The 24,730-nt window shown below is 40.2% G+C and overlaps 2 protein-coding genes across 2 annotated transcripts in view; one reads left to right on the forward strand and one right to left on the reverse strand.

Annotated features, from left to right (window-relative positions):
* Positions 1-17,388, reverse strand: part of ATAD5 (ATPase family AAA domain containing 5) — a 26,896-nt gene extending 9,508 nt beyond the window's left edge. The window contains exons 1-13 of the mRNA XM_073310574.2: positions 17,136-17,388; positions 13,381-15,191; positions 12,505-12,592; positions 10,683-10,847; positions 9,757-9,901; positions 9,069-9,153; positions 6,589-6,770; positions 5,541-5,698; positions 5,077-5,230; positions 4,532-4,834; positions 3,368-3,464; positions 362-447; positions 4-149 (exon numbers count right to left, since the gene is read on the reverse strand). Coding sequence (XP_073166675.2) covers positions 4-149; positions 362-447; positions 3,368-3,464; positions 4,532-4,834; positions 5,077-5,230; positions 5,541-5,698; positions 6,589-6,770; positions 9,069-9,153; positions 9,757-9,901; positions 10,683-10,847; positions 12,505-12,592; positions 13,381-15,191; positions 17,136-17,201 — 3,486 coding nt within the window. The 5' untranslated portion in view covers positions 17,202-17,388. The remainder of the gene's footprint in view (positions 1-3; positions 150-361; positions 448-3,367; positions 3,465-4,531; positions 4,835-5,076; positions 5,231-5,540; positions 5,699-6,588; positions 6,771-9,068; positions 9,154-9,756; positions 9,902-10,682; positions 10,848-12,504; positions 12,593-13,380; positions 15,192-17,135) is intronic.
* Positions 17,389-19,892: 2,504 nt separating this feature from the next.
* Positions 19,893-24,730, forward strand: part of CRLF3 (cytokine receptor like factor 3) — a 33,184-nt gene continuing 28,346 nt past the window's right edge. Inside the window, exons 1-2 of the mRNA XM_073310756.2 lie at positions 19,893-20,093; positions 24,424-24,631. Of these exons, the coding sequence (XP_073166857.1) occupies positions 19,893-20,093; positions 24,424-24,631 (409 nt within the window). The remainder of the gene's footprint in view (positions 20,094-24,423; positions 24,632-24,730) is intronic.

Raw genomic sequence — 24,730 nt, forward strand, 5'->3', positions numbered from 1 at the left:
AACCTTAAAACCAAGCTCCTGAGCACAAGCATACACTGCAGCAGTCTTTCCCACCCCTGATGGGCCAGTAATCAGCACAGTATTGCAGAGAGTATTCTCTTCCTCACTCTCAGATTTGTCATCTTTAAAATCCATGCTGTCCATAGAATCTACACAATTATTTCAACCAAAGGAAACAATTTAATAATAATTTTAACGATTATCAAGTCTAGCCATTTCACATCAGAGGGAAATAAGACAATGCGAACATAGAATACTTTCCATATTTAAAAAACCCCCAATAATTTAAAATATTTTTCAAACAAAGATTGTATGTCTTTTAAAGTCAATATTTTGCAAAATATTGAAAAGATTCCAGCACCTTGCTGACTCTCAGTGTCATCTTTCTCACTCTTCTGATTTCTTTTTTCTTCCCAATCAGCTCTTTTTTTCCATTCTTTCAGCCAACTACAGAAAAAAACCAAGAACAGATATATTAAATATTACTCAATAAACTGACCCAAGTTCAGATGGAATAGCTCAGAACTCTTCAAGGATTCCTTCTCCACTCTCCATTTATCCTAGCCAATTGTAGAAACAATTGTATTCATTTTTTTCCCCCCCAAGAAGAATTTGAAATAAACCACAGAGAATAGTGAGACCGATCAAACAGATCGATTAGTAGTTTATTATTCTAAAGTAAATGTTTTTAGTAAAACATTCAATGTAGGTCTTTGTTAGGGTTCTGTTGAGTTCACAATCTGAATTATTTATTCCCCAGAAACATTCCATTTTACTGTTAAGGCACAATTGATGCTATTACTAAAACTGAAACTGCCATGATTACAGAGGATGGTCTAAATATTAAACATGCATTTTAAAAGTATGTTCTCTTTAGCAGCAATCTTTGTGGTCATAGTGGTGTTGAGTCAGGGACACTTATCCAGGAGTATGATGATCAATTCAGTTTACTACAGATGCCCAAAACACCGGTCAGATAACATCTTTTAGTCGCAGTCACCACCAACCTGGACTGCAATTAGTTACCATTTGTTTAAATGGCAGAGCCTTTCATTTGCATCATAAATGAAAAGTTCTAATATAGCACAAATGGTTGTGACAAAAATCATTACCATAGAACAACTATTTGATGGTGTCTGAGACATGAATTATGGTGGCAGTTTCATCATTAGGGGACAAGTGCTGGGAAACTGCATTGATAGATGCAACCAAAAAATTAGGTGTCCTTATCAGAAGAGCCACCACAATAACTAGCACCCATCTAGGCAGTCTCAAAAGAAGAGCAAAAAGGATTGGATGATCATGAGGACTAAACCATCCTCCACCCTGCAAATACTCTCCATTTTATAATATATCTATCAGGTTGAGGCATATGTGTAAGAAACCATGGGAGAGCTCTGGCTCCTATTGCACATGTTATGCCCATTGTGTATAAATAAAAGATTTCAGTCCCCACTGCTATCAGTCTGACAAAATCAAGTTTACTGAAATACTAGCAAGCCTGAACATTGGAAACATTTCACTCCATCCCAGAATCAAATGTAGAAATTCAGTGTCTATTGTGCTTTAGTGCCAGAAGGCCCCAATCCTGATTGAGACTCCAACACGCTACCATAAAAACTTCGGGATAGCAGATCATTTTATATCAATTGGCATTAAACTTGTTTCCACAGTATTGCAAAAATCTTATTGCAACATAATACCAAACGTTGCAGACCTTAAAAAAGACCCCAGTATTGTGATGTTCAGAATTATTTTGTTAAGACAACGGAACCATAGAAATGTAAGACTGGAAGGGGCCTCAGGAGGTCATTTAGTCCAGCCCCCTGCACTGAAGCAGGACCAAGTATACCTAGACCATCCCTCGCAGGTGTTTGTCTAACTTGTTTTAAAAAATCTTCAACAACGTGGATTCTACAACCTCCATTGGAAGCCTATTCCAGTGCTTAACTATCCTTACAGTTAGAATCTTTTTCCTAATATTTAACCTAAAATCTCCCTTGCTGCAGACTAAGCCAATTACTTCTTGTCCTACATTCAGTGGACATGGAGAACAATTGATCCTCATATATTTTATAACAGCCCTTAACATATTTGACTTATCAGATCTCCCCTCAGTCATCTTTCCTCAAGACTAAACATGCCCGTTTTTTTTAACCTTTCCTTATAGGCCAGATTTTCTAAACCTTTTATCATTTTTATTGCTCTCCTCTGGACTTCCTCTAAATCAGTGGTGGGCAACCTGCAGCCCATCAGGGTAATCCACTGGCGGGGCGTGAGACAGTTTGTTTACATTGACTATCCGCAGGCATAGCCGCCCGGAGCTCCCAGTGGCCGCAGTTCACCGTTCCCAGCCAATGGGAGCTGTGGGAAGTGGCGCGGCCTGCAGGTTGTCCACCACTGCTCTAAATTATCCACATCTTAAGTGGTGCCTGAAACTGGACACAGTACTCTAGCTGAGGCCTCACCAATGTTGAGTAGAGAAAGACAATAACCTACCATGTCTTACATACAACACTCATATTAATACACAAAAGAACTATATTAGCCTTTTTTGCAACTGCATCACCATTGACGACTCAGGGTTTGTTTTCATGTACAGTGTTACAGCGGTGCAGCTGCGCAGCTTTAGTGAAGACACTACTATGCCAACAGGAGAGCTGCTTCTGTTGGCATAGTTACTTCACCTCCCTGAGAAGTGGTAGCCATGTTGATGGGAAAAGCTCTCCCGTCAACATAGTGCTGTCTACACAAGGGGGTTAGGTTAATATAACTACGTTGCTCAGGCATGTGGATTTTTCGCACCCGACATAGGTCTATAGTGTAGATCTGGACTCATTCAATTTGTGAACCACTCAACCACCCAGATCCTTTTCAGCAGTATTACTGCCTATCTAGGTATTCCCCAATCTGTGGGTGTGCATTTGACTTTTTCACCTCAGGTGTAGCACTTTGCTTATCTTTACTGAATTTAATCATGTTGATTCCAGACCAATTCTCCAATTTGTTAAGGCTATTTTGAATTCTAATTATGTACTCCAAAGTGCTTGCAACCTGTCCAACCTTGATGTCATCTGCAAATTTCATAAGCATACTTTCCACTCCGTAATGCAAACCATTAATGAAACTATTGAATCATACTGGATCCAGGACAGACCCTTGTGGGACATCCTCCCAGTCTTACAGTGAACCACTGATAACTATTCTGAGTATGGTCTTTCAACCAGTATTGCATCCACGTTGTAGTAATTTAGTATAAACCACAATTCCCTGGCTTGCTTATGAGAATGCCATGTGGGACAGTCTCAAAAACTCTCATTAAAATCAATTATAGGTTTACAATAGAATACATTTTCTCATATCTGACCTGTGTAACTTTTTTATTTCTGTTGAGTTCCCTATAAGTTCACTGGAGTTCTGAGGTTGATATTTTTCTGTCCAGAGCACATCTTCCTTTTCACCACCTATAGTGAAGAAAATAGAAATTGTCCATTAAAAACATTTCTGCATCTAGAAAAACTAAGCAAGTTGAGTTCAATTTTATGATAGTTTTATAGCAGACTTTTTGCAGGAACACCGGAATTAAGAGAACAAAAAGGGGGAAAATGGACCATCTCACACAACAAAAAAAAAGAGCCAAGACACTTCACAACAAGTGCTTAAAGCCAAATGCTGGTCATTGCACACAGCCTGTGTAAGTGGGCTGTGTGCAGGGGACTATATGAAAGTTGGGGGGTAAAGGCAAAGAAATAACGGAATTCACCCTGTTGGACGATCATGCACAAACACATCCAAGTTCATGACAGACTCCATGCATAGATTCATAGAGTTTAAGACCAGAAAGGACATCCATATCAGACCATTAAATTTCACCCAGCTACCCCTTTATTGGGCCTAACACACACACACACGGGTTAAGCAGGATGAAAATAGTTATAAAAAAATCAGTATTTAACAGGATTTTTTAAATTTAAAATCAGCTATTTTATCTGCATGTTACTAGTTCTTTACTTTCTTCCCATTTCATATAGTCTTAAATTTCTACAGTGGAGATATTGCTTCTTTGACTAGTTTCCTAGTTGTCAATAGAATTTCAGGTTTTACTGAAAGATTTTTTCCTACAAAAAAAAAGTTTCACATTTAAAATACTTATATACAATGAAAAAGACAAATCTAGGAGCTCATTAACATCCTTGCTGTGGGAACAGCATAAATTAACACAAAATTGATAAGCAAATAGACTCTGCTACATTTGCAACCAACACTACCTAAATCAAGTACTTTAAATCATGATTTATACTGCCTTGATTTAATCACTCCATTCTGGGGTTAAGCCATTATCTCCAGAGTGGCTTATCCATTTGACAACATTCCCAACTCTCCTCCATTCCTCCTCTGTGGATCTGCCGAAGAGACCATTTGGAACTGTGCTCTGCAGCACACTGTGGGGATTCCATGAGCCTCAACTAGGTCCATTCACTTAATATGGGAGCATTTTCTAAGAATTTAAGTAGCAAATATAAAAAGTTACCAGAGACAGGGTTTAATTTTGATCCAAGTTCACTGTCTTCTGTTGTTTTAACATCAGATTCCTGGGGTTTATTTGTTTCCATGTGTGTTACTTTTTCTGTGTCTGCTTGCTTTATGCAGGATACTTGGGTAACTATGCTCTTGCGAGTTTTGGATTTTAATTCAGTCTCTACATTATCAATTTGTTTTCTTCTTTTTGATTTGTGTTCTTCGGTTTTTTTTCTTTTCCTCTTGGTTTCTTTCTGATTTTCAGAACTTATTTGATCTAGTTCAGAATTTATAGTTTCATGGTCCTTTATGCATACTAATCAACAAAGAATAAAATGCATTACATCATTTCAAAACTTCAAAATGTACTGACACAGTACATTTCTCACTGTTTCCTAAAATTTTAGAAATACTTTAAAATCACAATGACCCAAAATAAGATTACTGTACTTTTATTCAGATCATGTTTCTATTTATATATTTTTAAAAACATTTAAATTGTCCTGAAATTTACTTGTTTCTAGGTCATCAGTGGTTTTAGTTATATACATTACTAACCTTGTTTTTTATTTTTGAAAAGTACATTTTCAGTTTGCTTTTTCAGAAACTGGTAAAAAACTTTTCTCACAGGAAACTGTGAGTTAGAAGATCTGATCTCTTCCAACAAATACTTCCTTATTATTTTGGGAAAAGCTGATCTCTGTCCAGACAACTGCAATAAATATAAAATAAAAAGCAATTCAAAATACCCCAAAGCATTGACCAAATAAACCTACATAAAAAAATTCACTATTATAGCAGAATTGTTTAACTAGTTTGTTAAGCACAATGACTACATACCCTTTGACATGCTATAAAGGAAGGAGCAAGCTACATTAACCAACTTTGAGTTAAATAAATTAATCATGGGCAGATGCCTTAATTAAGGCCACCGGATTTTGTAAAAGAACAAAAGCCCTGAAAATGTAAGCCACTTTGATTGACCCTTAGTTATTTTTGCAATAAAAGATAAAAATACAAACCACAATTGAAGAATTGTTGCCACTAGGTTTTGAATTTATAACTGAGAATTCACCAAGTGAAATAGGGAGTTTTGTGACATCAGTTACTTCAATGTTTAGTTCTCTTAGCTTGGTTAGAAGAGGACAGGACGGTGATGTCAACCTCCACACCACACAACCTATGTAAGAATTGAAACATGGTTAAGAAAAAGTCCTTAATCCATGAACTCAGCCTCCTAGACCAAGTGAGAAGTAACTGCTATACCCTCTAAAACAAGCCTATTTAATTTACATTGCAACATCTTCACATCCCTATCAACTTCACGTTCCCACCAGCTAAACAATTCTGGATACCCTCCCATATACTTCCTCCTCCCACCAAGTGATCCTGGGCTCTCCCCACCCCTCTTAATACATTCTGGGCTCCTTTAGTTCTTTGCAAGGTTGTCACTCCCCCAGTCCGATCCCCTCCAGGAGAAATTCAGTCATACTCCTTCCTCTTCAAGACAACAGCTACTGCTCCAACTACTTTGGTCCCTCTCTCTCATCCTCTTAAAGAAAGCATAACAGCACAATCCCTCATCTCTTATGGAAAAAGCAAGCAGCCCAGGGGTCCCTTTTCTCCAAGCTTCTTTCAATGTTAAAAGTAGCAGCACCTGGACTGCTCTGTTTTTTCTTATTCTGTTTCCTTTCAGAAAAGAATCAGCTGCTTCCATTTCCCACCTGGCCAAAAGCAAGATTTTTACTCTCTAAATAAGTAGCTTTTTCAAGTCCTATTTTATTATGTATTATAAACTTTTAAACATGCTATTTGTCTACTTAGGAATTTATATGTTCCATACTACTGAAGTATCTGAGCTCTGTTTTAAAATTTGTATTTGACAAGACTATTTTTATGCCAATAAACTTACTTAGTTTTGTTACTGCAACACAAAAAAAAAAAGTAGGAGCTGCCAATTATTCCATCGTAGTTATACTAAAAAGCTTGGTCTTTGAACCTTAAATTTTCAACATATCTCTTTAAGATCTACTTGAATTTACACAGGCTCACAGACAAATAAAAACTTACGATCATCCTTCTGCTGTACATGGACGACCGTCTGAAAACAGCAACTTGCCACAGAGTATGCTTCTAATACCGCTGCTTTCTTTGCAATGTGTCTTTTTAGAGACTCTGGCAAACCACTCATCAAAAATTCACGTTTTGCTTTGAACTGCTCATCATCTTGAGAATTTTCAGATGTATCTTGGCTTTAAATAAAATAAGTGAAACAATGAAACAGTTGTGAAACTGAAATAAGTCAAACAATGAAAAGCAATCAAGCTACCAAGCATGCAGAGTTCACAACAGTGTTTAATACGGATAAAGTTTACTTATCCCTACCAGCAATTTGACTCATCCCAGACGGTGACAGATATGCAATCCTGAATTAACTTTAATACCTGTGGTATCCATTGTATTAAAAATGAAATTGTTTATGCGTTATTGTGAAATTGCATATAACTTCTCTAGGAGAAGGGGGATATGTTAACATAATTCTTCTGATTATCAGACCTTTGAAGCTTCGCCCTGAAGAGGGGACCCATTGTATAACTGATTACCTATCCATGGTCTCTTCAAAGGTTCAAAGTGGATTCTCTAGAGACCAACAAACAAAGAAAGGACATAGGGATAAATAACTCGGTGATGAACTGACTCAAGGCTTTTGTTCTGATCCAGCTAAAGGACAGGACCTTTGGTCCATGGTGGGCCCCACCCTGAGGGAAGGACTGGAAAGACTTCGGCCTACTGAGGCCCCATAAGACTGGGTGCTTGTTCTGGGTAGAAGCTGTGATGAACATGAAACAAAAAAATCCCTAGGTGGGGATTTGAAGGACTACTTCTGCCAGAGCTTTTTTTTTTTTTTTTTTTTTTTATGAGGGGTTGAACTCTGGTAAGCTTATCAGCATGCATTTAGTTTCTTTATTGTTTTTAATATATTTTCCCTGTTGTGCTTTTACCTTAAGAATAAAATATGCTTGCTTAGTAAGAACTGTGTGGTAACTTGTAACTGTGGGCAATTACACTGTTATTACTCTGAAAAGAGCGCAAAAAGAAACCTGCTTAGACAGTCTTTGCTGGGAATAATACACTGAAGGCAGGAAACTGTTCAGCCTGGAGATACCCCTGTTGGACAGGAGAGAGGCATACGTGTCTCCTCCAGAAAGAGGAAGTGGACAAGGGAGCCGAAACCCTGAGAGTGGGTGCCATTGCTGGACCATTGAGGGCAAATATAGGTATAGCTGCCCTGAACAGTACCACAGACAATTTACATATTACAATCTCTGCTAAGCACTAAGGTTTACTAGGAGTAACAAACCTAAAAATGGAATATACACTCAACTTCCTGGTTCCCACAGTTCTAAGGCATATTTTAAGAAGATATGGTATATCTTGACTTTAGTAAAGCTTTTGATACTGTCTTGCATGACAGTCTCAAACAAACTAGGGAAATACAACCTAGATGGAACTACTATAAGGTGGGTGCATAACTGGTTGGAAAATTGTTCCCAGAGAGTAGTTATCAGTGATTCACAGTCATGCTGGAAGGTCATAACGAGTATGGCCCTGCGGGGATCGATTCTGGATCTGGTTACATTCAAGATCTTCATCAATGACTTAGATAATGGCATAGAGAGTACACTTATAAAGTTTGCAGATGATACAAAGCTGGGAGGCGTTGCAAGTGCTTTGGAAGATAGGATTAAAATTCAAAATGATCTGGACAAACTTGAGAAATGGTTTGAAGTAAATAGGATGAAATTCAATAAGAACAAATGCAAAGTACTCCACTTAGGAAGGAATGATCAGTTGCACACATACAAAATGGGAAATGACCGCCTAGGAAGGAGTACTGCGGAAAGGAATCTGCGGGTCATAGTGGATCACAAGCTAAATATGAGTCAGTGTAATGCTGTTGCAAAAAAAGCAAACATTCTGGGATGGATTAGCAGGAGTATTGTAAGCAAGACACGAGAAGTAATTCTCCCGCTCTACTCCGCGCTGATTAAGCCTCCACTGGAGTATTGTGTCCAGTTCTCAGCGCCACATTTCAGGAAAGATGTGGACAAATTGGAGAAAGTCCAGAGAAGAGCAACAAAAATGATTAAAGGTCTAGAAATGACTCTGGAGTAAAGGAAGGGAAAACTGAAAAAATTGGGTTTGTTTAGTCTGGAAAAGAGAAGACAGAGGGGACATGATAACAGCTTTCAAGTACATAAAAGGTTGTTACAAGGAGGAGGGAGAAAAACTGTTCTTCTTAACCTCTGAGGATAGGACAAGAAGCAATGGGCTTAAATCGCAGCAAGGGTGGTTTAGGTTGGACATTAGGAAAAACTTCCTAACTGTGAGAGTGGTTAAATACCGGAATAAACATTTTTACATAATATTTAAAGTACACATCAAAGTGTAGTAACATGACAGGCTCACAAAGAAACCTGGATATTTCAATACGACCATGAAAGAATTAATTTATAATAAATCATACATACAATTTGTACTGGACTGACCTGCTTTCATCAAAAATTACAATTGGTTCATCTGCAATGTTTTGAGCTTTTTTGCCCAGGAATGAAGGTGGGACTCTTATTTTTCCTTTAAAAAGAAAGCAGATCTGGATTAGCACTAACATCCAAATAATTGCTACTGTTATGTTTTCATCCTAATTTCATCTCCCTAGTAGATATTTTTGTGTAATGTATAGCAATATTCCTAAAATCTAATATACTTTTCTTCATGAAAGACTTATTCGGTAACTTAATTCCCTTAAAGCTTTCTCACTCTAGAGACACTGTCAACTTAAAAACTTCTGTCTAAAAATATTTTACTTAGCACTGTAAAATATTTTTCTCTAGTTTCACTTTTACCTTGCGAGTCAGACAGTAATCTGTGCACAGTCAGCTTCTCCTTCAGTACAAATGTATAAAAGTATGATTATAAAACCACATAAATTAGCAGGATGACAAAGAGGAATGGTGGAGTACCAGAAATAATTTTAGTTTCTTTAAATTAGAGATTTCCAAAATTGTTCTATTCTATTTAAAGCACACTGTCAAGAGGACTCATACACAGTTTCTTTGTTGTTAATTATATATTAGTGTAGCACACAAATCAGAGGTCAAAGGAGGTCTTGGTGTTCAAGATTGGCACTTTATACATTGAAATAAAAATTAAATGTGTTTATTTAAATCCAATTACCGTGCGAGCTCTTAGTAACCTTCATATTTCTAGATTTTTTCCCTAATACATCATTTAAACTTCGAAGTTTCTTTTGCTTTTTCTCCACACTCTGTGTAGAAGCAGTGGTAATACTTGGGCTTGAGTCTAAAATTATCACTGAATCCTGGACAGGAAACAAAAAGAAATTGATAAAAAATGAAATACAACCTCCTCCCCCAAATTGTTCCTTTTACTGTTTCCAATTGTGAACCCTACCAATTCGTGATAGGTATTGCTGGAGCTGATAAATTAGACACTGTTGCAAAGCTCAAAAATTGCTCTATGTAATAGTTCTACTTGTATTTCCTACAAAGAGGTATATAGACTAAGTTTTAGGGGGGAAAAATCAGCTCAGGAAGCAAGTACACGAGTGAGCTTTTTTCCTACAAAAATGAATATTCTGAAAGTTGGTGTGATTTTAGAACTTTTTTCAAAGATTGGCCATGAGACGTCATTCTGTTTAGGAACAGTCACGCTTATAGGTCATATATTTCTGGCATGCCCCATCCCTTTTGGTTGTAACTACTAGGGATATTAAAGAAACCAAGATCCTGCGTCTTCTGGTTAAATGACCGGTTTCCTGATTAAAAAAATTGACATTTTTTACTCAAAGTAAAAACCTCAATGAGAACACTATAGTAAGCTATGTCCAATACCTGTTAAGAGTCTGATTCCACAGCCCATGTGGTTGCAGGAATGATCCCTTAATCTTCAGACCCAGCTCATACCAGTTAATAGTGTAAAACCAAAACTATGCTACCACATCATCAGCATTCACTTCACATATCCCACAGCAGAAATATGTACATAGGGTAAGACATTAAAACTAAATTATTGCTTAAATGAGAATATCTAAACTTTAAAAGCAATACGGATTCTATACTACTCAAAATTTGCAAACTTACTTCATTTTCTTGGAATTTTTTCTTTTCAGCAAGAGCTTGCTGTCGAGACGAGCGTCTTACAGGTGTTGGGGTGTCTTCATTAGCCTTTGATTTATTATGTTGTATGGCCTTTGCTTTTTCAATCAATTGTTTCGCTTTAGATATATTTTTAGAAGTATAGCTCATCTATCAATGAAGTGCAAAATAACAAAAACGTCTGACCATTTATAGCCATGTATTCTACATTTAAATAAAAATCAGTCTACATAAATTACATCATTCTTAAAGCTCATGCTGCATACAATTATGGGAATCACTGTTTTTCCTTAAGGGAAATCTTATTTGGTGCCATCTTACGCAAGCACATTATCAGGAGACTCCGATACCCAGGCCAGAAGGGGCCATTGTGATAATCTAATTTGACCTTCTGTATGACACAGGCCATAGGTTGTTCCCCAAAATAGAGAATATTGGCTAAACCTGCGATCATCATGAGGACCATAACGCTTACAAGTCTATTGCTATCACTGGCTACCGCTTTCACAAAGACTCCACACAAGTGATCGGGCAGAAGGGAAGGGATTACTGATAGATAGACAGACAATTAAGTGTGGAGCAGCAGCAGACAAGATATAAACATTGAATTAAATAATTTACCGCCCATGAAAGGCGCCTAACTGACAGCCATACAAAGAGATTTTGTAATTTATCCATGAAACGAACAACTAGAGCACAGGCAATAATAATTTAAGCTTTCTTGTACTGCCCCAATATGATCAACCCAGTTCTGGAGGCACTTGGGTCTCTGTGAATAATCTTTGCTCCTGCTGCTGAAAATACCACCTAGAATGCCAGGCAGTGCCAAGTCTAAGGTGGCTTGTTTCTGCCATATAACTGTACTACAATATCATTCTGATAAAGATTTCTCAGGTACATTGTTGAAAGCAGCTTCACACCTACTGAAACATGTTCAAGACTAAGGGTACTGCATCATCATCACAACTGTATACTGGTTATCTGTCCACTTGAAACCAAATTCAGCCCACCCATGCTGGAGGCGTAAACCTATGAGCCAGAAGTAGAGATGAATGAAGCCGGGAGGCTCCACCAGCGAGGTCTGGTTGGTGACAAAAAGCCCAACCTTGCTTATTTGGAACAAGATGCTGAGTTTTTTGCCAGGGGGCTGTACCTGGGCCTTGATCGGAGACTCTATTTTGTATCAGCCTCTGGTCAGAAGATGCCTTATAACTGAAGCTTCACTCCCTTCCTCAAAGCAGCTAGAGAAGGAGCTTTCTGGCTCTTGATATCCCTGCACAGCCTCCTCAGTGATGTCTGTCAAGAAGAGATATCAACAACTCTACCCTTCCCTCCTCCCCACAGCCTTCAGTATTTGGGTCTTTTTCTCTAATTAAGAATTCCAGTGGATGTCTCAGTTGCTACTTATGACTTTCCCAAGCTACAGCAGGAACCTGACATGATTGTTCACAGTTTTACTGCTTTCCACATTTCCTGAGTAACAGCAGTAAAACAGAAGTCCCATTTCACTCAGATGTACCTTGGTAAAGCTTATGCCACTGGATCCATCTTCCTGCAGACAGACATTGCATCTGATTACACTCATCTTCCAAATATGTTTTATTTTTAAAATTTTACCTTAAGTTCTTTAATAATTCAAGATGTAGGTCCCCTCATTTACCATTGCACCTGAGGTGAATGGATTTTTCAAGTTTTTGTTTATTAACTTTACACAATTGGGAACAAGAAGGTGCTACTCTTATTTACTTTAATGTTCTACAAGTGACTTCTCAAACAAACACATAACAGACTTGATTATTTAAGCTACCTTTATATTTCTTGGAGTAAATTCTTCATTTTCCATTGCTTCAGCTTTGTCAGATTTTTTAGATGCATTTATTCGAGTAAACCTCATTCTAAACAAGGAAAAAATCATGAAATTAATTTTTTTTAAAGGAGGCCTCAGTCTCCAGAGTCATTGGAATTTAAGACTGACTGCTGTCAGAGGCAAAAATCCTAATGAATAAAGGAGCTAAATGTATTTTTCCTTTGAGTACAGGCATAAACCCAAATGACATTAACATTCATGTCAGAGAGAGACTATTTATGTGTGTCAAGTTACTGTAGTTCATTTATTCTTAACGCTTTCAGACACAGAATACGAACTTTTGCTTCCCTATCCCATTCCACTGATTTAAAAACGAAACCTGGAAAAAAAAATCAGAATTTTGACTTGGGAAATGTAGGAGGGAATTCTTAGCTGTCTGAGGATACTTAATCTTGCACACCATTTTCTACTCACCTATTGTGATCCGCTTTTCAACAGATTAGCCAAAGTTACAACATCTTCCCATATGCCAAAACTGCAAACATGCTCCAGAATGTAACAATATTCTTTCATCTATGGAAGAAATGAATCTCCAGTCTTGGACTAAGGACCTGATGCTGCAAAGTTCCAGGTATATACAGCAGCTGCAGCATAGGGCTCTACCAGTTCTAAGACCAGTCAAAAGTTCAGTTCTTCCATGTTGCTATTCAACCAGCCCACTAGTCTATAGGAAACCTAGGAATGCTTCTCAATCCACTTACTATCTATATCCCACCTTTAATGCTGAAATTTATATAAATAAGCAACCATTCTAGTAGATAAAAATTATTTACCATGGCAAAATATACCAGATATTCTAAAAATGCAAACTTTTACCTTATTGGGCTCTTTGCATCAAAGGGCACTGTAATCACCTCAGCCTTATACATGTTACTTTTCCTCAAGGATCTATTGCTTGATTTTGGTGTGGAAGCATATAGGGGACTATCACCTAGTGCATTTTCAGAAACAGTATTACTAATCCTAGCTTTTTCAGGTGTAATGTTTTTGAAGCTTTCAATTTTCTTTTGCCTTAGGCTCCTCCTTAATTCATTCTGTTTCGGATGTGATAAGATTCTTATATCTAAGGTTTTTTCCTTAATATGAGCATTAGCCCCAGTATTTTCGTTATTTCCACTACTATTTGGAACATTTGTTTCTTTAGTCTCCAAAACCTTCTTTCCTTTCTTTTTAAGCATATTAGTTCTCTCCTTAGTAGTACTACTTTTTTTGGTACTACAATGTGAATGCTGGTCAATATAATCCTTTGGCATTTCACTTTCATGTCTTGTATTTGAGGCTGCTTCACTTTCTTCCATTCCCTCATTTTGTTTTGAAGGCTTTTCACTGACTTCCTTCAGTTTTCCAGGTATTTTTTTAACTCCACTTTTTACTGTATCAGATGTTGGTTGTCTAAAAGCTTTCATAAACTGATGTCTTTCTTCTACAGTACATTTTGGCTTCATAGCCTCAGGACCTACAGCTTCTAGTACAGCTAACTCCAATTCTTCCTCCTCTATAACTACATTAGATTTTCTTTTCTGAGTCATTTGTTCAGTCTGTTCAATCTCTAAAACAGATGGATTGCTTTCTCTTTCTATTTCATACCCTTTTTGCTTCAAAAAGATAGAAGCTATTTTCCTAGAAACCTTCTGCTCCTTTAGCAGAGAGGGAGATTTTGGGGGAATGGGATGAATCTGTGCAAGGACAGTTACTGTCCTAAGAGGTAGTTGCTGAGACTCCTCGCCATTTTCAGGGTCACTGGTACTACCACTTTTGTCTGTTTCACTTGCTATAATAAAATTGTTTAGTGTTGGCATTCTGGTTTCTGGAATTTGATCCACTTTATTTTCTCCTTGACTTTTCAAAAAGTCCTCAAATGACACTGTGACTGTACTATCATTTAACTGTGATGTCTTATCCACATTAACTTCAAGGCTTGAATTACTTACAGAACTCTTACTTTCAATTATTTTAGAAGATGTGATTTGTTTTTTATCTTTGAGTTCCTTTTCATTCAGCTGGTTTTCAGAGGAGGAATTTTCAGACAAATCAGTATCTTTGTGCTTTCTCTGCCTTGATTTCTTTAGGTAATTTTTTGATACATTTAGTTCCGATCCAGTTTTTTTAGCATCTTTTTTGTAGGTGACAGTGTTTGAAGAGTTTTTGCTTTGCTGATTATCTGCTGCTAATTCTTCTACACATTTTTGGGCAAGTAAAGCAGAAGCACTGTTAGCAATAAAACTTGTATTTAAACATTCTTCCTTTGGTTTCTTCATGTCTGTACTGTCATTGCTATTGATTTCTATCACACATTGATTCTCAGGTGTTTTAATATCTCCTAATTTGCTATTTAAATTAACTCTCTTCCCTCTCCTTTTCAGCTTTGAAAAAGATTTTGAAGAAGGTCTCAAAGGTGATTTACAATCTTTGCCATCATCAACACACAGCTGGTAAGATTGGTTTATTTTATTCTCTCCAACTCCAATGAGTAAAGTGGTCTTCTCATTTGTAGAAGTCTTTTTAAAATAATCCAATATGTTGTTAGATTTTGGTGGTGACACTTTATCCACTGTTCTTGCTAAGGGTGAAAAATATTTTGTAATTGTTTTTATAGGGGGATCTTCCTCTCTTCGCTTCTTGCATGGCTATAAGAAAGAAAAAAAATCAACGTTAGTTTTAACAATAATAGTTACTTAGACTAATGAGGTATGTAAGGTGGTAACACTGAACAGTACATTGCCAAACTATTTAACAGGATAAAAGAAAAATGCAAGTTTTTCTCTAAGGAAAGCTCATAGGTTGGTGCATTTCAACATTACTACACTCTTTCCAACAGATGTTTCAACTTTAGATAAAACTAGCCAGCAACTTGGGTAGGGAAGCTCACTTGAAATTCACTCGGCAGGGTAGACCCCTGCACAGCCACAAGGACTTTAGTGAGACTCTGCACAGAGGTCTGCCTGCAGGAAGTTAATTGCATGATCAGGGCCTAAAACAGCTCTGAAAGGATCCTGGACTACCTTAGTTAAGGAAGCCTATCTTCAAGAAAAATGATCTATGACTAAGTTTTTCAGGGCAGTGACCAAAGTGCACCTTTGTACAGCACCTAGTCAAACCTGATATTGATTGGGGCCTAAAGGCACTATTGAAATGCAAATATTAATATTAAAATATGTCTCAAGGAAAAGAAATTAAGTATTCTAATTTTTTTCAATAAATAGAAAATAATGTTACTTCTTTCTCCAATATATAAGTAGTACCACTGATTTGTCATACTATTACTGAACCAACTTCACAATGTACAAATGTCATTATTTTGTAATAAATTATTATGCTTCTTGCATTTGCCTGTGAATTTGATAGTAAGGGATGGTCTACACTCAGTTCTTGTACTGCTTTACACTGGTTGGAAACCAGTATAATTAACGTGGTACAACCCCTTAGAGTGGATGCAGATGTACTAGTATAAAGGTCCTTAAACCAGTACAAATTATTCCCCTAATTTTATGGTAATAAGCTATACTAAAATAAGGAACCATCTTTATACCAGTATAACTGTTTCTATAGTAGGGTGTACAAATTATCTATTTCAGTAAAAATCAACCACACTCATAACCAAAACAATTAAAATCAATAAAAATATTGTGGGTAGACGAGGCCTTAAATAACAACACACTACACTTTGCTACACTTTTTGTTGTAGGAGATAAATTGAGTGGACTCCTTAAGCCTTCAGGGAATCCACAAACATTATCAATGAAAAAACTTAACCATAACTTTGGTAGTATTAGAGACGTATAAATTCAAGGTAACAATTGTTATTTGACATTTACCACTGGGCTGCTGGGTTGGTGGGATGCAACAGGACAACATTTTCATGTTGAGTCTTCATGTCTTAGCTCAATAATATTCAGCATTTGGAGATGTTTAACACACAGTAAAAAAAAAACAAAAAACAAACAACCAACAACAACCCCCACAGTAACTACTGATGCAGCACCAGCATGAAACATACATCCCACAGAACCAGGACATCTGTAAACTGCAATACCATACCACGGGAAACCCACAATGCCGCATTGTGAAGCTGTTCCACAGCACCACATCAGAGCCCCTGAACCTTTTCAGACGGCAATACCAAACCATCACTTTATTAACATTATTAGTCTTATTGGAGTGCCTAGGAGCCCCAGTCACGGCCCTGTTGCGCTAGGTGCTGTACAGCAAGACCATCCCTGCCTCATCACATCACTGAGTTGTCCCACCACATTACCCCCATCAGCCCCCCAAACACCCCCCCAGTAACATGTCCCTCACCTCGCTGCACCCCAACTCCTTGCTCGTGCCCCAGGACAAGGCCCCACAGCCCCTGACCTAGAAGACTCACCTCACAGCACCACAACAGTGGGACCAGGACTCCCGCCCCCAGAGCCCTCCCCCTCCCCCGCATTTCAACGCCAGAACCCTGCCCCGGAGTCCCCGCAGGCGCCATGACCCCCACCCCAAATCACCCGCCTTCCCCAGCCGGGCCCCAGCTCCCGAGTCCTCCAGTTCCCACGGCACAGCGCGCCGTGGGGCGGGTGTCTCACCGGGGCGTCACTGTCCTTCCCCGGGGCAGAAGTAGCCTCCGCGGCCATGGTCACTCTCCCCACCATCCCCCCCCGCGGCAGGGGGAGAAGCAGGATCCCTCAGTCCCAGGGAGACCCCTGGCCCAGAGCCATGGGGCAAGAGCGCCCGGCTCGGCCGAAGCCGCCTGACAGGAATTAACGCGCGACGGAAGAACCCAGGCAAAAAAGCGCGCGCGGGACAGGTTCGCAGAGCCCGGCGCGACGGGGGGGGGGCGAGGCCAACGGGTCCACGTGACCCAAGCAGGCCTACACATCAAGACTTTCCAGCATCACGTGATGCTGGCACGGCTCGGGCCGCCTCAGGGACTCGCCTTCCGACGGTCACGTGGTCTAAGCGCCAACTGGTCACGCCTCCTCCTTTCGTGGAGTCCCGAGGTCTCGCGGCGAAGCAGAGGCTTCTCGCTGTCAGTTGGGTTTTCGCGCCGCCTGCACGTTGATGAAAAGGGGGGTGGAGCGCGCACAGCGTCCTGACGTAGAAACGGAAGGTAGAAATGGGAAGTAATAGAGGCCAAACTTTCTGCAAATGCAAAATGGCCTCATCTCAGTCACGTCGGGGTGGGGGTCCCAGAGGAGATAGTCTTAACTGGCCTCTCCTTAGAGAGGGGGGGAGGGATAGTTCAGTGGTTTGAGCGTTGGCCTGCTAAACCCAGGGTTGTGAGTTCAATCCTTGAGGGGGCCATTTAGGGATCTGGGGCAAAAATTGGGGATTGGTCCTGCTTTGAGCAGGGGGTTGGACTAGATGACTTCCTGAGGTCCCTTCCAACCCTGCTATTCTATGATTCTAAGTGCGGAGTGTAGGTCACATGCTGCCACTGCCTCCTGGCCCTTGAAATCACGCTGGGGCCCCCCCACAATACACCATCAGTGTCCGAGTGAGCTGGCCTTCTGAGGGGGCTGGGCTTGCTCACCTGTGCCAGGTTTGGGTGGCAGTAATGAAAGATAGCTGGGTCACATGCTGGAGGAGCACATGTGTAAGAACTAGGTTTGTTGTATGTACAATGGCTGTCTGAGGCCATTTAGAGGCAATCTGGGAGTGCATCCTCAGCTCAAGAGGGAGAGGAGGCTCGCTAGACAGCCAGAAAAGGGCCAGTGAGGAGACTGAGTTGGGTAGGTGGGAAAAGACCCTGGGAAAGAAAGAGTGGGCAGTTTGGGGTCTCTACCCTGCAACCCAATGGTTTAGGGACTTACAGTAGAAGGTGAGAAGGGACAGACCGGAGCCTAGGAGGGGAAGAAGCTGAGCCCAAAAGAAGGGCTAAGGACTGTTTAGGAAGAGGTCTTCCTGGCAAGAGTTTTGGGTACTGGGGAGTGCCTGCTGTCTTCCCAAAATCATGAGCTGCATTAAACATTTTTTTTTCAAATATGATTTGAGTCTTTTGATTAGCCATGAGCTCTGAAGCAGTGCTTCCTCTGTGCTTAGCACAGTAAGGCCTCAGTCCTGATTCATACTTTTGGGTACTACTGCAAAATAAGACTAATTATGCAAAAACTGATGTGTGTGTTTAACTTAATGCACTGTGAAACTTCAGTGAACCACTCATGGTGCATTAAAATCAAGCACATGTGTAAGTTTGCACGTGTCATGGGTCCTAAATAAAATGATATATATGAGAGAAGAGGCAGCATGAGCTAGTGGCTAATGCACTGGATTGAGGCTCAGGAGGCATGTTTCTGTTCCCTATTCTGCCACTAACGTGCTGTGTGACACCGAGTCACTTCACCTCTCTATGCCTCACTTTTTCCTCCCACCATTTGTTAGCCGAGTCTGTTTAGAGTCTGCTTCTTGTTATTGTACATTGCCTAACATAATGGGACCTACTATAATATAATATGATAGGGCCTGGGTCAGTATAGTGTAGAGGTCAACCCAGATGGAGTTACTTGCAGTATCAGGGCCTTAAGTGCATAAGAAAAAAATTACTTGTCCCTCATGATTGGACAAGTTGATTTTTGCAAGGCCAGATACATCATATAAGTAAGGTTTCAGAGTAACAGCCGTGTTAGTCTGTATTCGCAAAAAGAAAAGGAGTACTTGTGGCACCTTAGAGACTAACCAATTTATTTGAGCTGTAGCTCACGAAAGCTTATGCTCAAATAAATTGGTTAGTCTCTAAGGTGCCACAAGTCCTCCTTTTCTTTTTATCATATAAGTAATTATTACTATGTATCTATCCTGGGTACTTATCTATCTCCCATTACTTTAGGACTTAAGTGCTTTGCAATCTTCAGTGGTATTTATCTTCACAACAACCCAGGAAAGAGAGGAAAGAAAGTACTATTATCTCTATTTTCTAGTTGGGAAAGTGAGGCACAAAGCGACTTTTAAATTTGAAATTAAAAATAGTTTCATTGTAATGCAATGAGTGTATGTTCATTGCTCTAATGAATTATTAGTTTATTAGTGTGTAGACATGTAAAATGTGGCAATACGTTCAATGGTAATTCATTGTAGGTATCAATGTATTTGTCTTATGCAACATAAGTATAATGATGTGTTTCCTTTCAGTGATGGGCCTGCATGAACATAGATAGCCTTGAATTCTGAAGGGGCTTTTTGCCATCAGGACCTGGGTTTGGTGACTCTGCTTTCCTTTTGCTCCACCAATGCTAGCTTGTGTGCCATGTATATCAATAAAGTTTTCCTTGATTTTAAAAAACAACAACAACAACAACAAAACCCCAAAACTTTTGCCCCGCCCCCCTGCCTGGCTCATTGCCCGGATGTGGCTCGCTTCCGGGTGTGAGGCCAGCCCGGGCGGCTGTTGCCAGGAGCGGGTCCCCACAGCCCGGGCAGGGAGTGGGATGGATCCGGAGGGTGAGGCGCTGCTGCTGCAGGAGGCTCGGGAGAGCGTCGAGGCGGCGCGGAGCTACCGGCGGGAGCTGCAGCAGAGGCTGCGGGGGCTGCAGCAGGCGCGCAAGCAGGTGGGCCACGGGGGGTGGGGGGTATTGGGAGTGCGGGCCTGGGGTGAGAGCTGAGGGCGCGGGGGCAGGGCATGAGGTCAAGGGGAGCTGGGCAGGGAGCTGTGAGGGTGGGGCTGTGCTGAGGAGAGGAAATAGGGGGTGGGGTGACTCTTGGAGGGGGGCAGGGTAGGGACACCCCGAGTCCATGGGCTGGAACACACCGCTCCCCTGTCCTGGGACGGATTCAGATTATGTGGCATCCACGCTTCAATTTAAAACAAGTCTCTGGCCCTTTTGAGGGGGAAAAAATCTGAACATGACCTGAGCGAAACTGATGCAGGTAATTGTTGCCTGCGTCAGACTGAGCAGCTCTGAGATAAGAACTGCCGCTGTTTTGCCAGCTCCAAGAATTAAAAATTAATGAGACGTCCCTCCCTCTCCTGATCATGAGATGTTAAAAATTTGGAGTTTTTATCAACCTTCTGGTTTGGGGGCTTTTAGAGTTCCCGTTTTAAAGTTTTTCTTCTGCAACCTTGAAAGACAGAAATCTGCTTTTAAGAAAAAAAAAACCAAAGCTAAGATTCTCATATAATTGCCTGACTCCATACCCATGCATTCAGACTTGAGTACCCATTATCTGATTTAACTCTTCAGTGTGGACGTACTCTGAATGTCTTTGCTTTTGGTAGACCTGAAATACCCCCTTGGTGTTAGTTCATCTTGTGGAGTGGTCTTTCGTTTATTTTAAATCTTGCAAAATTTTTGTTGTGATCAGATAATTAATTTCCTTGAAACTGATCCCATCACCATAGAAATCTGTTGTAAACCTATGAGGGTTACTGCCCTGATGTTATGACCAAGTGGAAGATTAATGTTCGTTAATCACAGTGGTTTTCAAAGTTGTTGTTATTGCAAACTGCTGAAGGTAACGAGCCTCATAGATGCCCCTAGTCCAGAGGTCCCCAAACTGTAGAGTGCCCCCCCGGAGGGGTGGAGGACTGTTCAGTGGGGGGCAGGGAAGGAACACCACCTAGCTCTGCTTCTGGCCCTGGCTGCTGGGCCTGCACCCGGGGCCCCAGCTCCCGGCTATACCCCTGCTCCCAGCTGCTCGGGGGTGGGGGCAGACAGGAGTAAGGGGTGTGTGACCCTGAAAAGTTTGATGACTCCTGCCCTCATCCAAACTTTGTCATCTGAGCTGCAATGGTAGTGCTGCTCATTAACATAAAATATAATGGGACACATGACCGTAAACTTGTGTTAGCATGATGTGTATAACTGCTCTGTTTCTTTGGTGGGTGTGACTGCTTAGTTACCTTCACCTTTATTTGTGCCGTTTGTTTCCTCTCCCTGGGTACAGGACTTTGCATTCATTAGTACTGAAACTTTCCTTGTTCCTGCGACTTCAGTTGATCTCTTTGCTGTATGGTTCTGTGCTTGTATGCATTTGTTTCTGTTCCCCTGGACTCACTTTCCAACTGTGGCCTCGGTCATCTGCTGAGTTGGCCACAATTGCGTTTATGCTAACGAGATAGCTGACAAAGGAGGACATGAATCAACCATGCAGGATGCACATGGGGACAAGAGCCTTTGGAAATCTCAAGACTCCAAGACTGGGCTAGAGCTAGCAGGAAACATTTGCTCTATAGACCACTTAGCATTGCAGCATCAACCTCCATTTTTGGAACATTTTACTATAGTATTCAAATCCTTCCTCGAGTCTGTGTGTATTTTTACTTTCCAGTATTTTCATCCTCTCTTGTGTTTGCACATTCTTAGCTCTAGCATTGAGATTCTGATACCGATTGACTTTGTATACGCATCTAAAATGGTAATGCGTTTGGGGGAATAACCATTCTTTTCTGTCGTCCTCCACCCCCACCTCATATATACACTGCCAAACACTTCCTTTTTTTCTTAAATACTAAAATAACAAGTGAGGGGAAGCCAAGCTGTGTGGCAGCCGCAGAGGCTCATGAAGACTGCTTGAAGAGGAAATTTACTTTACCTAACCCAAGAGCTTCCTGTGTTGGTTGTCAGTACTTCTAAAGATCTAGAAATTACATCTAAGGCTTGGCTTATGTTGCAGCATTTCCTTATGTGTGTAAATCATAAAAGCACTTCATAGTAGAATGTTTAATTCTCACTTTTAGCTTGTGATTAATTTTTCATGTATTCAAATGTTTCCTTCCTAAAAAAATTATATGCAGTGGGTTCTTAATTGACTTTGTAATAAACGTTTTGTAACAACAACTTTTTCATAATAAAGATTCTTACGATATCCATAGGATCAAATATGGATATAGTGGCATATTCACTATTCACCCTGACTCCTAATAAAAGAAGAAGGGAAACATTCAATGGAACTCAAAGGTGATCGATTTCCAGCTGATTCAAAAACAAAACAAAACTGCCTTTCACGCACTGTGGAGTTGGTCCATGGAACTCCTTGCACTAAGGTTGAGGCAAAAAACTTAGTAAGATTCAAACAAATGATCAGTCACTTAAATGGATAACAAGACTATTCAGAGTTGTAATAGTAAATACAAAAACAAGAAAGTCTTGGAAGAGATTCAAACCCTCATGCTTCTGGGGTTAAGCCTCTAAATATAGGAGGAAAGAAGAGATTTTTCACTTGGGATAGCATATTTCATAACTACTGAATGCAGGGTTTCTTACTCTTCTGGAGCATCTGGTACTGGACATGACCGGATACTTGTCTGATCTGATTTGAGACTATGTGATAGTCTTCTTGTATCTTAGAAATCGCTTGTTAAAGTTAAATTAGTGACTCAAACACACAGATGTACAGACAGAGTAAACATTGAAACCATTCTCTTTCCTCTCTGTGGAGCTGAATTGTAGGTTTCTCCAAATACTGGCTGGTGATATTTGTGATAGGCCTAATCCAAAGTGCACTGAAGTCAGTGAAGTCTTTCTGCCAACTGCAATGGGTTTTGGATAAGGCCTCTGCATGCTGAAATATTCAAGTACAATGTGGTGAACCAACAATGAAGATCTTTGACGTTAAAATACGCACAGTTATATCTCTGTTCTAATACTGTGTGCTGCAGTGCGGTTCTCATTACAAAAGTGAGTCCAGTGTGTGGGAAGGACCGGCTGCACAAGGAATGGATATTTCATTGTCTTAGTGCTCTGGATGGATGGGAAATACCACACTGCTGCTTAATGTGTTAACGACATGACAGGTCCTGTGCAGTTACCTAAGACACACACTCACACTCTCTCTCTCTAACTTTCAGTACATAGCCTTAATATCATTGGTTGTAACTCTGTTCTAAAACTTCTTGTGTGTCTGAGCTGCTCTCCTTAATGCACCTGCTCAAGACTAGCAGCTCTGAGGAGCAGCTCATAGGTTACAGTAGTGTCTATGGATGTTCTTATTGAGGATGAACACAAATTCTGCTGAGAGGAGGAATTTCCCTGATTTGAGAACAAATAAGCTGCTAATGTATTTACTTTCCTCAGGAGACTTAAATAGGTTATAGACACTGGAAAGGAAATCTGTTGAATAAAGTAGAAGAAGCGTTGCCCACTGGTTAGGGCACTAGCCAAGGACTTGTGAGATGTGAATTCAAGTCCCTGCTCTACTACAAACTTCCTCTGTTATGTTGGGCAAGTCACTTATCCTTTCTATGCCTCAGTTCCTCATCTGTACAATGGGGATGATGGTACTTCCTTACCTCACAAGGGTGTTGTGAGAATAAATACCTCAAGATAGAGGTGCTCAGATACTGCAGTAATGAGGGCCACATTTTTATTGTCTAATAGTCCCAGAATAAATTGATTCACTTAATGTGTTCTGGCTTGATTGAATTGATTAAATTTTCAATGTGTCTCATTTGCATTGGGCTATTTTGGCCATGGCATATGTAGCCTGCCTCCTAGTTGGCCAAAGGCATCCTGTTGTCCCCATGATTTGTGACCCTGTTAGTGTAGGCTTATCACTCTTAGGCGTGTCTTTAGTTTGTGTATGGGGAAGATAATTGTCATAAAGGATACTCTCCTCTCTTCCAGTTTCAGTGGCTGTTCTCATTATTTATAATCTTTCTCTAAAAGATTACAAGTCTTACTTTGCTTTCATCGCTTGTCTTTCTGCTTGGGTAGCCTCACTACCTTTTCTCTCCCCTGCTTTGTACCCTTAATCAAATGAGTATCCTACAATGGACAGCATCCTAGTAGGTTTGTTAATTGTCTGAGAGCCTTTGTAAAAGTTGACCTAGCATAGAGCTTTCCACGAGCAAATGCAGGCAATGTGATTCACAATGATAAAGGAATATTTCTTTTCAGCTGCTTACCCTGAATCCTTCTCTTTTCTGTTGTCTTGAGTCAGATCAGAGAGAGCGCAGCTCTGACAAGGGATGTACTTGAGCAGCATTTTAATGATTTAAAAGGGACCCTGAGGAAGCTGCTGGATGAGCGACTAGTGTTATTGCTGCAGGAAGTGGATGCCATAGAACAAGAGAGCATCAAGCCATTGGATGAATGCCAGAAATTAATAGAACATGGAGTCAGTACAGCTGATGACCTGCTCCAGGAAGGTAGGGGGCTGTTTAAAATGTACATTCCTATAAGTCTTCTCTTAAAGATTAGTGTAGAACAGGGGTGGGCAAACTACGGTGTTCCAGCTAGGGAGCGGG

Source organism: Lepidochelys kempii, chromosome 14 (genome assembly GCF_965140285.1).
Source record: "Lepidochelys kempii isolate rLepKem1 chromosome 14, rLepKem1.hap1, whole genome shotgun sequence".
Classification (NCBI taxonomy): domain Eukaryota; kingdom Metazoa; phylum Chordata; order Testudines; family Cheloniidae; genus Lepidochelys; species Lepidochelys kempii.